Source organism: Dendropsophus ebraccatus, chromosome 5 (genome assembly GCF_027789765.1).
Source record: "Dendropsophus ebraccatus isolate aDenEbr1 chromosome 5, aDenEbr1.pat, whole genome shotgun sequence".
NCBI classification, from domain to species: domain Eukaryota; kingdom Metazoa; phylum Chordata; class Amphibia; order Anura; family Hylidae; genus Dendropsophus; species Dendropsophus ebraccatus.
Window position 1 is genome coordinate 10,705,634 of NC_091458.1, and position 12,722 is coordinate 10,718,355.

At 41.6% G+C, this 12,722-nt stretch overlaps 2 protein-coding genes across 2 annotated transcripts in view; both read right to left on the reverse strand.

The window, feature by feature from the left end:
• Positions 1-1,768: 1,768 nt before the first annotated feature.
• On the reverse strand, positions 1,769-9,399 carry LOC138794019 (olfactory receptor 6N1-like). The gene is made up of 3 exons (XM_069972785.1): positions 9,313-9,399; positions 7,094-7,195; positions 1,769-2,740 (listed from the first exon to the last, which is right to left on the reverse strand). The coding sequence occupies exons 1-3, from the start codon at positions 9,397-9,399 to the stop codon at positions 1,769-1,771; spliced, it is 1,161 nt and encodes a 386-aa protein (XP_069828886.1).
• Positions 9,400-12,335: 2,936 nt separating this feature from the next.
• LOC138794020 (olfactory receptor 6N1-like) overlaps positions 12,336-12,722 on the reverse strand; it is a 29,454-nt gene continuing 29,067 nt past the window's right edge. Inside the window, exon 5 of the mRNA XM_069972786.1 lies at positions 12,336-12,623. Coding sequence (XP_069828887.1) covers positions 12,336-12,623 — 288 coding nt within the window. The remainder of the gene's footprint in view (positions 12,624-12,722) is intronic.

Consider the following 12,722-nt stretch of genomic DNA (forward strand, 5'->3'; position numbering starts at 1 on the left):
ACACAATGTCAGTCAGCTGCTTCTAAAGCCAGCAGGATATTGTCATGTATATAACAGGCCTGGACTGGGGACAGGGATATAATATTACCGCTTTATAAAGCTTTGGTGCGGCCTCATCTGGAGTATGCCGTCCAGTTTTGGAATCTAATTCATAAAAAGGATGTTTTAGAGCTGGAGAGGGTACAAAGACATTTAAGGGGAGATATGGTTAATTTATTTAAATATATAATTGTCCCCTACAAGAAATATGGGGAAAAGATGTTCCAGGTAAAACCCCCTCAAAGGACAAGAGGGCACTGCCTCCGCCCGGAGAGACAAGGGGGCACTGCCTCCGCCTGGAGAGACAAAGGGGCACTGACTCCGCCTGGAGAGACAAGAGGGCACTGCCTCCACCTGGAGAGACAAGAGGGCACTGCCTCCGCCTGGAGAGACAAGGGGGCACTGCCTCCGCCTGGAGAGACAAGGGGGCACTCCCTCCGCCTGGAGAGACAAGGGGGCACTGCCTCCACCTGGAGAGACAAGGGGGCACTGCCTCCATCTGGAGAGACAAGGGGGCACTGCCTCCGCCTGGAGAGACAAGGGGGCACTGCCTCCATCTGGAGAGACAAGGGGGCACTGCCTCCGCCTGGAGAGACAAGGGGGCACTCCCTCCGCCCGGAGAGACAAGAGGGCACCGCCTCCGCCTGGACAGACAAGAGGGCACTGCCTCCGCCTGGAGAAAAAAAGGTTAAATCTTTGGAGCTGACAAGACGGCTTTCCATAAGAACAGTGATTTGTAGAACAGTCACCCCAGGATCTGGTCACAGCAAAAACACTGGAGGTCTCAAAACCGGCTTAGCCAAGATCTTAGACCAAAATAACATTAATGCATAGAACCTATCATCATCCTGCCCCCCCTTCCCTACATCCATTCCCTCCTTGTATATCCCCCTTCCCTACATCCATCCCCTCCTTGATGGACTTGAACTTGATGGACAGGTGTCTTTTTTCAACCATGCTATTTAACTATGTAAAATAAATAAAAATCCTTCTTACCTCTGCCCTCAAGCAATGTCTATGCTTACTGCCATGGGGTTTCCTAGGAAGAAGCATAAGGTTTTTGGTGCACAATAACATTCTACTTCTGCCCAGGATACCCCATGGCTGCCAGCACTTGACAGAAAGCCAAAGCTGACATTTGTCCCTTTTGGAGCTGGAAAAAAAATTGTAGATTGTAGACTGGAAACAATCTTAGGTACAATCTCCTGAAAAATAAATTAACTGAAGTTAGACTTTATCAACTGAAAGAGAAACATAGAGACCCTGGCAAAGGGCTTGGCTACCCACACAACAACCTTATATTATGGCAGCTGGGGCACAGGTACCAGGACACTGCATTATCCTATAATAATTAAAGAAAAACATATTTATTCCTTACTATTCCTTACACAAGGTAACGTTTTCACTTTAATTATCCAAATGATTCAATGCATCTAGAAAATATGGAGGAGCATCATTTCCTCTGGTGGGCCCCAGATACCCCAGTCCAACACATGCTCCATAATACATATCTGTACAACTCAGAACAGTAATAAGTCATAAACTGGCCATGGGCATAAGATGTTTTCCTGCTAATACGTCCATGCTATATAATGCTGAAAGATCAGGAAATCCAGATTGTGAGACCTTATCTACAGACTCACAGAGTAATATAGGTGGATTTATTCACCATTTAGTTATAAATGTAACGTATTTATTCATAATTAACACAGAATTTATTAGATCTTTGCTATTCTTTGGTTTCCACCTGAAAGTGGATTTTCTTCTTGAAAGCCTTTATAATGTCCTTGTTCCTGAGGCTGTATATAACCGGATTTATCATTGGTGTTAATACTGTGTATAGCAGGGCCACCAGAGAGTCCACATCTGAGGAGTAGGAAGCCTTTGGTCGGATATACATGAAGATAAGCGGCAAGAAGAAGATACTGACCACAGCAAAGTGTGAGCCGCATGTGGAGAACGTCTTCATACGTCCTTCTTTGGAATTCATTTTGAGGATGATTAATATGATTTTAATGTAAGAAACGATCACAAGAGTCAGTGTTATTAGAAGAACTGATGCCCCAATCGTGGAGCCGACCACTACGTTAATGGAGGTATCAACACAGGCCAACTGCAACAATGGTGGATGATCACAGTAGTAATGATAGATGATATTTGGGCCACAAAATAATAACCTCAAGGCTAAGATTAGGATTGTGGCTGTAACAACAAAGCCGCCAACCCATGCCATAACCATCAACAGTAGATATCGTCTCTTAGTCATAATGGTTGGATAATGTAGAGGAGAACATATGGCGACATATCGGTCATAAGCCATTACTGTTAGTAATAAACATTCTACTGCTGCTAAAGACTCAAAAATATACATCTGAGCAAAGCAGGCTGTATAAGAAATGGTGTCAAGGTTCATGGAGAACTTGGCCAACATCTTGGGGATGGTTACCGTTGCGTAGCTCAGATCGAGTAAAGACAAATTACCAACAAAGAAATACATAGGAGTATGCAGCCGGCGGTCAAGTACCACCAAGAAGAAGATGCTTCCATTCCCAGTGATGGTAAGCAGGTAGATGAGGAGAAACACACAGAAGAGCAGAAGCTGGTACTGCTGAAGACTCGGGAAGCCAAAGATGATGAATTCAGTTACGAGAGTAGTCGTCAGATTATGAAAAACTCCTGGGTGGAGATAATCCTCATCTGCCTGGTTATACAATCAAATGGAAAAATAAGTAAGTTTGGGCCCCTTAATTGCTGTGGCCACCGTCTCGCTTGAAGACCTCCGATGACTGCCCTGGAACTTTATTTTGTGAATGATGATTCTGTCATGTCCAATAATGAAGGTGAATAGATGTACTGGAGTTCTCAGCTGCCAGGCCCTCTAGCACTGCCCCACAGCCCATCTGTTACCCAGCCTTTGGTGGACCTTATGTATCGTATAGAGAGCTATAGGAGATATGTACACTGTGGGGAACATTTATTAAGTCCGGCGTTTTTTACGCCGGACTTATAAATGTCCCCACATCTCCAGCGCTACGGGGATTTATGTAGAGGCGGCCGAAAACCTATGCCAGCTGAGGACTGGAGTAGGTTTTAGGCGTATCTTTTGGCGGAACGGATGGTGAATCGCGCGGACTGCCCTTCACACCCCCTCCCCACCCCCTGGCGTACCCGGCGGAAAGTGCCGATTTGCGAATATTTTATTCGCAAATCGGCCATTTGCAAATAAAATAATGCGCAAATCGGCACTTGCCGCCGAAAAAGCCCTGTATGCCCGTTAATACATGTCCCCCTGTGACTTTAACAGCAGAAAAGTAAGTGCAGCTCTGGAGTATAATACAGGATGTGACTCAGGATCAGTAATAAAATGTATGTACACAGTGACCCCAACAGCAGAATAGTGAGTGCAGCTCTGGAGTATAATACAGTAACTCAGGATCAGTATAGGATAAGTAATGTATGTACACAGTGACCCCACCAACAGAATAGTGAGTGCAGCTCTGGAGTATAATACAGGATGTGACTAAGGATCAGTAATAAAATGTATGTACATAGAGACCCCACCAGCAGAATAGTGAGTGCAGCTCTGGAGTATAATGCAGGATGTAACTCAGGATCAGTACAGAATCAGTAATGTAATGTATGTACACAGTGACCCCACCAGCAGAATAGTGAGTGCAGCTCTGGAGTATAATAGAGGAAGTAATTCAGGGTCAGTAATATAATGTATCTACATAATGACCCCACCAGCAAAATAGTGAGTGCAGCTCTGGAGTATAATACAGGAAGTAATTCAGGGTTAGCACAGGACAAATAATCTTATGTATGTACAATAATAATTTTATTTATATAGCATCATAATATTTCACAGCACTATACAATTTGGGGGGTACATATATATAACAAAATAAAACATAGACGAGGGATACAAATATCAGAAGGGCGAAAGAGCTTAATTTTAACAATGGTCCAACCATATTTTATATGTAGTATAGTGTAAGTGAAGGTGGTTGAACCAGTCATCAACCCATGATGTATGTGTAGTGTTGCGAAACCCACGTTCCACTGATTGGTTCCTTCCTTTGGGCCCTATTCCACCGGACGATTATCGTTTGCATAATCGTTAACGATTAACGATCTCAAACGACCGCTATTGCGAAAGACCTGAAAACGTTCACTCATTTCCATGGAACGATGATCGTTACTTATCATCGTAATTGCGATAGTTTTTCTTTGCTATTTATTCGCTATTGCGTTCGTATCTATTGCAAACGACCGAATGATGTTTTATTCAATCCGAACGATTTGCGAACATTTTGCGAACGTTTTGCGACGAGCAAAGATAAAAATAGATCCAGGTATTATAAAGCGATCAACGATTTCTCGTTCGGTCGTTAATCGTTAACTGCATTTCAACCGAACGATTATCGTTTAGATTCGAACGATTTAACGATAATCTGAACGATAATCGTCCGGTGGAATAGGGCCCTTTGTCTAGTCGGTCCCTGAAGGTATTTTTGTATGAGTTACCTATGTCTTTCTGCATTATATTTTCAGAGATGTCTTACTACTGTTTGGCCACAAGATGCCGCCACTGAGTATTACCTTATTCTTTTCCAGAACATTGAAAGCAATTGGGGTTGACTCTGTACTGGATGAACGGATCCATCCATTGTTCTCCCTTATCTCAGGGTAAATTTGATGGATGACTCCACAGTGGCTTTCTGACATAGTAGAGATGACCTGATGATGACCTGCCTGTAAACGAGTCTCGATCTTTTACACGACCTTTAGCATGTTTGACCAGTCAGGCAGGAGGATGGCAGGATTGTACTTGCCGCCTTTTTCTGCAGTCAGTCGACAGCCGCACATCTCCTATGATTTTCCTTCAGGACGGAACGTCCGGACGCTATCACGCAGGGTGATATCAGTGTGATAGATGTCTACGCCTTAGGGTCCTTTTACACACACAGATTATCTGAGAGATTATCAGGAATAGATTTAAAAAGAGGAGAAATCTCAGTCTTTCCTTTATGACCTCTGTTTATAGTCTGTTCCTGGCTTTGGCTTCAATAATTTTTTAGATAAATCTGTGTAAAAGGACGCAAAGTCTCATTTATTGTAACACTTACCTTGTATAGATCGACTCCCATAGCAGAAAGAAGTTCTTGCAGATTATAAGATTATAAGTGACTGTCGGCTTCTTCCTGTATCTGGAGAATTCTGTTTGCCGGTGATGATATCTTCTCACCCTTCGGAGAAGCGCCCTCCCGGCTTCTTACATCCCTATTTATTCCCTCTTGTAATAACTTGGAGGGATATTAATTGCGGTTATAAACCTCTCAGGAATTATTACACCGAGTGTTGATACTTTGTAGCATCTGCGTCTCCTGTTTTTTAGGATAATTAAAACTTATTTGTCTCATGTGTTTCTCCCGCTGCAATCCCCTATGGAAGTTTTTTATACTACTAATGGGGGTTCTTCCATACACAATATCTGATGAAAACTGCTTTATATATTATTATTGAGGGTACGTACTTATAAATATGAATTTTAGTAAGGCCCATGGACATAGACAACAATAGAGAGGGTCTGTCTCATTGATTAAAATGGGAAACATTACTGAGAATACTTTATGACCTTTCAAAAGGTCATTCCATAGGGAGGGGGAGCCCGAGCTGTGAGCTTCATCTATTGGGTCTCACAGCAAGTGCAAACTTAAAACATAACTTTTATTACAGGATTAAAATATACCAAAAAGTGTTCCCGCACACCAATTGCCCACTCTGGGCTGGAAGTGGATCTGTCTAGATCCCAGTCCTCTGGATATAATGTATAGATGAATGGGAGGTATACATGGGCCTGGGGATTCTAACTCTAGAACAGGATATCTGGAATGCCCTATACATAGACAGGATTATACGCCCTAATAACGGTGGCCCACTCCCAAACCTGTCCCTCTATGTTATGGTCCTAATACCCAGAGAGATACCACCACTGAGTGTCATGTACTCCCTGGGGGGGCAACAGTTTTGGATTGGGACCGCTATAGACCTCCTGTCCAGTTTAAAAGATTGTGTACTGACACAACTGCGCGGCTGTGTCAGTACACCAGCATGAACTTTTAAATCATTTAGGCCCTCCCAACATCATAATCAATCGGGATGCTGGGAGCTGCCCGGTCCAGTCCACAGAACACCACCTGAAGCCTTTCTTGCCCCTTTCTTGTGTATTTGCTACTGCCTGTGCGGGCTCTTCTATACCATACTGCCTCTCATCCGTGGTCTGGGAGGGTGCAGGTGCGGCTGGGCTTAGACATTGCAGGACTGTCATTCCTTCCTATAAGTAGATGAAACCGGCAACAAGCACAAGGAAAACATAAAAGTGGGGAGCGATCAACTTCTAAACCAGCTCTATTGTACAATGAAAGGAAAGGTAAAACAATGTTCACTCACTTCTCGGAGGGGAGATCGACCTACTCCCCCCCCGTTGCCCGGATCGCTTGTATTAGGATAGGCGGTATTCTACTGCTGGAAGTCCTCCCAGAGTCTTCAGTTCCGGCATGTATGTTGCGGACTCCCGTGGTGATCCTCCCAGGTGAACTCTCAATACACCCGGATAGGTGCACACCGCACTTAGAAATAAGCTATGAGTATAACTAAAACAAGTAGCCACAGACTCTGAGGTCTGTCAAGTGAAGATTCACATATACTTATACCTATGGGTAGTGTTCGACGATCACAAATAGTACATATTATAGAGGTATTTAGCAAATGCCGTTTTTATACAATTTTTTATATATCTTTTTATATTATATTCTATATTATAATGATTTCCAAGTAGCAGAGATCTGATGTATGTTTTAAGGTTATAATCAATCACACAATATAAATTCATAATCACTCACTGTAGGGTGGATTTACCTTGTACTATGTAGTATCAATATAGATATATGTAAAGTGAAATTTATTATACTCTTATTCTATTTATTAACCTCCCAAGGGGCTTGAACCCATGACTTCAGCTAGGCTCATTGGTCATAGGCCAGACACTTACCACTAGACCATTTAGACATTCTGCCTCCTGCAGCTGATATTGGTAATGATCTATGTCCAGCACTATAAAGCCATATGGGATAGAGATAGTGATCTTATAAGTCTGGAAAACAGCAGAGAAGCATTTCCACTAAATGTAAAGAACGCTTTTTATGAGGATGTGTATTTTTATTTTATTTTATTCAATCTCCGGTTGAAAGATATGTGTTTTTAGCCAAATGTTTGTTAGTATCAGTGTAATGTGGGATGATGATGTCAGAGGTCACTAGAGAGCAGAAAGCACTTCCGGGTCATCCATTACTGTTTTACTATAAAAGATTGTTGTTTGTTACCTGTATTATGCCTGATGAAGAGGGGATTGCACCCTCGAAACGCGTTGCATCAAATAAAAGCCTGAATTTGACTTCACACCAGTGCCAGGAGTTCTCCTCATTCAGAGAAGTTACAGGGGAACGTGGCCGGTGTTCCAATAGGGGTGGTTGCGCCAGACAAATCCCACCAACCTCTTCTGTTTACCACTATTGTAAAACAAGTAGACAACTTTATTCTGTCCGACGCGTATCAGAACTACAAGTTCCTTCATCAGGGACGATAATACATTAGATACTAAACACACATATTTATATATAAGAGGGGATACCCTCCCTTTTGTGATGTCACTTCCACTTTTATTTTGTTAGAAAACCCTTCCCTTATTAACCCCCTTTCCTTTCATACTCGTTCTATTGTTTCATTAAGCCCATTTGGTACCAGGGTGTTTAATTTAAATATCCAATAACTTTCTCTTTTACATAATTTTGCAAATCTATTGAGTGAGAAATGTATTTGCTCTATTGGATATACTTTCAGTAGGCTATCGTCAGCATTATGAAACATCGCGAAATGACGGGACACACTGTGTTTCCCGTATTTATGTTTGATGTTGAAACGATGTGTATTAAATCTTTTTGATAGTGTTTGACTAGTTCTACCCACGTACTGGAGGCCACACGGGCACTCCAGCACGTAGATCACATACTCTGATCCACAATTTAGATGACTTTTACCTATACAGTCTTTTAGAAACGGATCCCTCTGTAAAATATTCCAATTTTTCTTTAAAATATTTTTTATTTGTATATGATTGGCTGAATATCGAGTAATAAAATTAACATCATTTTTTCTATTTTCTTGTATGTCACTTTTCTCTCCTTTCTTTTTATCGTCTTCTTTTTTCTTTCCCAAGTGTTCTTTGCTATTTCATTCCATAGCTCTTTTCTTTGCCCCTTCTATGATTTTGCGAGGGAACTTTTTTTGCAAAAATCTTTTCTCTAAAATATTAGTTTGTTCTTCGAAGATTTTTTCTTCTGTACAATTCCTTTTCATTCTTATCATTTGCCCAAAGGGGATATTTTCTTTCCAGCTCTTCTTATGTTGACTGGAAAAGTGCAAATAGCCGTTAGCATCTATTGGTTTAAAAAAAGTTTTTGTGTTGATAAGATTTTCTTTTATATATATATTTATATCTAAAAACACAATTTCATTTTGACTATAACTCTCACTAAATTTGAGACCCCATGTATTGTTATTAATAAAAAACATAAAATCTTTCAAATCCTCCTCTGTACCTTTCCATATTAGCAGCAGATCGTCTATGTACCTCCCATAAAAAACTATAAATTTTTTAAAAAAACTTTCATAAATAATTTTTTTTTTCCTATAAATGGTATTTCCTGAAGGCCTGGATCACACATTGGTTGTACATGTCCAGATAGGGGTCATGTCTTTTCTGTTCCCAGCTGGATTTTCAATAAACCAAACTCAAAGAGAAGGCCTCCATCTTGAAGCCACTACCTTAATAATGGATTTAGTTGTCTTCCCAGCTTTACACTAAGGGGGGTCCCCCGATTATCTTTTTAATTTACAATAGTGCCTACAGTGCACCAACTAAGACTGTGAGGGGTAAGTAGATGTAACTTCTCTTTGTATTGGACTGAACAGGACGTGCAACATATGGCGTAGTGCAGAGCTTGTTGGTGCACTAGCGCCTTCCATATGGAGAATTTCATTTGCCGGTGGTAATATCTTTTAAGGAACTTTTTCAATTACATTAAACTTTGCTTACAAGGATCTTCACAGTTTGGCTGGCTGGGGTTAACAAGCAATATTCGTAATCAATGAAGAATATGCAGATCTGTCACACAAGACCAGGAGGGGGTATACAGGAGTACGATCACTGACATGGAAGTCGGTCAGCTCCATCTCCAACCAAAGGCCTAAGAAGTGAACAGTAGATGCCAGGAGGCCCTTAGGCAGAAGATTATCCATTTGTGGACTACTAGAAGGTTGTAGAAACGTGATGCTTTTCTTGAAACATAAACTACCAGTAGTAATTTGCTTGTCTTGGCTTTGGAAAATGCTGGAGTTGACTCACAGACAGGAACTTAAGGAACATTTGACTTGTGGAAGTGTTAAATTGGGCTGTGTTACGTTTAGGACCACATCTCCACCCTTGAAGGTATGAAAAATATAAGACTTGGTCATTAGACATGAGGAATTTTTGAATACCGAGTCGAGTAGACCCCGATACTTGACTATTCGATGGAATATCAAATCCCATTAAAGTCTATGGGAGAAAAATGCTTGTTTATTGGAAACCAAAGTTCGACCATTTGGAGATCACCAAGTCCACAATGACACCTCAGGAAATGATGCAAACACCACTGGAATGCAACTAGGACAGCAGAGGAAGCATGCCGGGGTGCATCTAACATGCCAAAGTCGCAGCATTACACCACTATCATCAACTAAACACTCCAAACACAATAAAACGTGTAAAGTTGAAAATACACAAGGAAACCTTCTTTCCTCTACATTAGCATGGACAGAAAGCCAAATTTTAAACAAAAGAAAACTTTTCATGCACCCCTTTAACCCTTAGGGGACACAGCCAGTTTTCATTTTTGCAATTTCGTTTTTTCCTCCTTGTGTATATAAGTCCATAGGGCGTGCATTTTTTCCACCTAGAGACTCAGATGAGCCCCTATTTTTTGCGCCACCAATTGTACTTTGCAATGGCAGACGTAATTTTTGCCTAAAATATGCTGGAAAATCAGAAAAAAATTATATGTGTGGTGAAATTTAAAAACAAAACAAAAAAACAAAAACACAAATTTTTTTATGGGGGGGGGGGTTGTTTTTATTCTGTTCACCCTAGGGTAAAACTGACTTGTTACACATGTTCCATAAGTTGTTATGATTACGATTACGATATGTAACTTGTATATTTTTTATTTTATTTGATGGTCTTTAAAAAATTGAAACCTTTTAAAAAAATATGTTTCTTAAAATTGCTCTATTACCATGCTTGAAGCGCTTTTATCCTTTAATCTATGAGGCCATGTGAGGTGTCATTTTTTGCGCCATGCTGTGTTCTTTCTATCGGTACCTTGATTGCGCATATGCGACTTTTTAATTGCTTTTCATTACGCTTACGCTGTGTTCTGTGCGAGATTTGGAATGCGATAATTTAATAGTTCAGGCGATTACACACGCAGCGATACCAAACATGTTTATTTATTAAATGGGGAATAAATAATAAACAAACTTTTTTTTTTTTACACACATACTAGAAGTCCCGCTGAGGTTAGGGTCATTCCCCCTGGGGGACTTCTAGTATTACTGCACTGACTGATAGATATACTGAATAGATCCATGAGATCTGTGCTCTATTGCTTTCGGCTGCTGCATTACGGAGCAGACCCCTGCCGGATGAGGATACGGGGATCGCCCCTCCGCGATCGTGTCGCAGGTGGACGATCCGCCCATTAGACCACCAGGGAAGGCAGACATCAAGTATTTAGATGCAGCTATCAACTTTGACAGCTGCCTCTAAATACTTAATAAGCGGGCACGGCGATCGGACCGTGGCTGCTAATAGCCGCGGTCCCGGGCTGCATATAGCACCCAGGATCGCGGCAGTTCAGAGCGGGGTCGCCGTGTGACCCCCCTCTGAACTCCCTTAGTGGTTCAGTAATGTCCTGGTTCAGTAATGTCCTGGTGCAGCTAGGGGTTAAATCACCTTGCCTATGACAACTACAAATGGCATAGGCAAGGGGGAAATCAAACAGCACCCACCTCTAACTGTCATAGTGTGTGTGTGTGATGTGGTCAGACACGTTCTACACATAAAGGAGTGAGGTTCTCATGGAAACCATGTAATAAGTTGAAATTAAGGCCCGTTGGTGAGGTGAGCCCTCCAAAAATCCTGGGAGTTACAGGAGAACTGATAACAATACAGTCTTTTTAAGAGACGCTGGAATTAGAATTTTCACACTTTAAATCCTTTAAAGGCTATCTAAGGGAAGGTAATATTAAATTGAATTTGATGGAAAAACCATCCATCACTTCTGCGTCTACCAACCTGATTGATCCTGCCTGCTAAACAATGATTTCTTTCACCTAAAACCATATAGAAAGAAAATTAGCAGGCCCTTAAAGTGAGTCCTTCAAAAATTGATTTTGTGGCCCTTGAGGTGATTCCTCCAACATTCCCATTTGATTCAATTTAATAAAAAAAAGGTAAATGAAAGATTGAATTACATTCGAGTTAATGTAAAATTGAATATTAAATAAACAGCCGATAAAGTGGTCTTTACCAGCCTGCCTTTGAAACTGTTACAAAATGAAAGGAAGACGGAGGACACCCCCAAACAAGTTTTTATCCAGAGATAAAATTGTTCAAAATAGACAACACAAGGATCCTACCAAAATAGCAAGATTCTGATTGAAAGTTGAAATGCCAAGTTTTTGCCCCCACACAAGTTTTTGCCTTAACAAGGGCTTTCGGGGGTCTCTCGTGCCTAAAATCACCTAATAACTAACTCACTCTGCTACACACCGTCTCCCTCTCTAGCTCCAGGTAGTATCTGATAACGAATCTCAAATCCACTATTCTATGTATGGCCCTTGAGATGAGTACTTTTGAGGCCCTTGAGGTGAGCATTTTAGAAGCAGAGTTTGAGGCCCTTGAGGTAAGCTCTCCAAAAATTAGATTGAGGCCCTTGAGGTGAGCCCTCAGAAAACATTTATGGATGGCCCTTGAAGTGAGCCCTCTAAAAATGTATATGAAGGCCCTTGTAAGAGCCATCGAAAAAATTATGAGGATAGCCGTTTAGGTAAGCCTCAATGCTTTTTTTCCCCAAATGGCCCATTTCTACAATGGTTGAGGAGGAGGAAATGAGCTGGAGCAGACACATGACACTTCACTTTTGGTGAAGACCAAAGTCAATGCAGTGGCTGATCATTTTTATGAGCGTCAGCCGGTTAGCACTGTCAGTTGACAGGCAGCTGCGCTTATCTGTAATGCTGCCCCCGGCTGCGCTGAACACCATTTCAGGCAGAACACTAGTGGCAGGGCAGGCCAGCACCTCAAAAGTGTACAGGGACAGTTTTCGCCAAATGTCCAACTTAGAGATCCAGTAACTGTAGGCTGCCGAGGGATCAGGGAGAACAGGGTTGCAGTCGTCCAGGTACTCATACTCGTACAGGCCCTGCAGTGATAGAAGTTTCACGAGATTGGTGAGATTGGGCAGGTTTAGAGGAAGGAGTGGACTGGGTAGATTATTGGGTGCTAGACAAGTGAGTGGCTA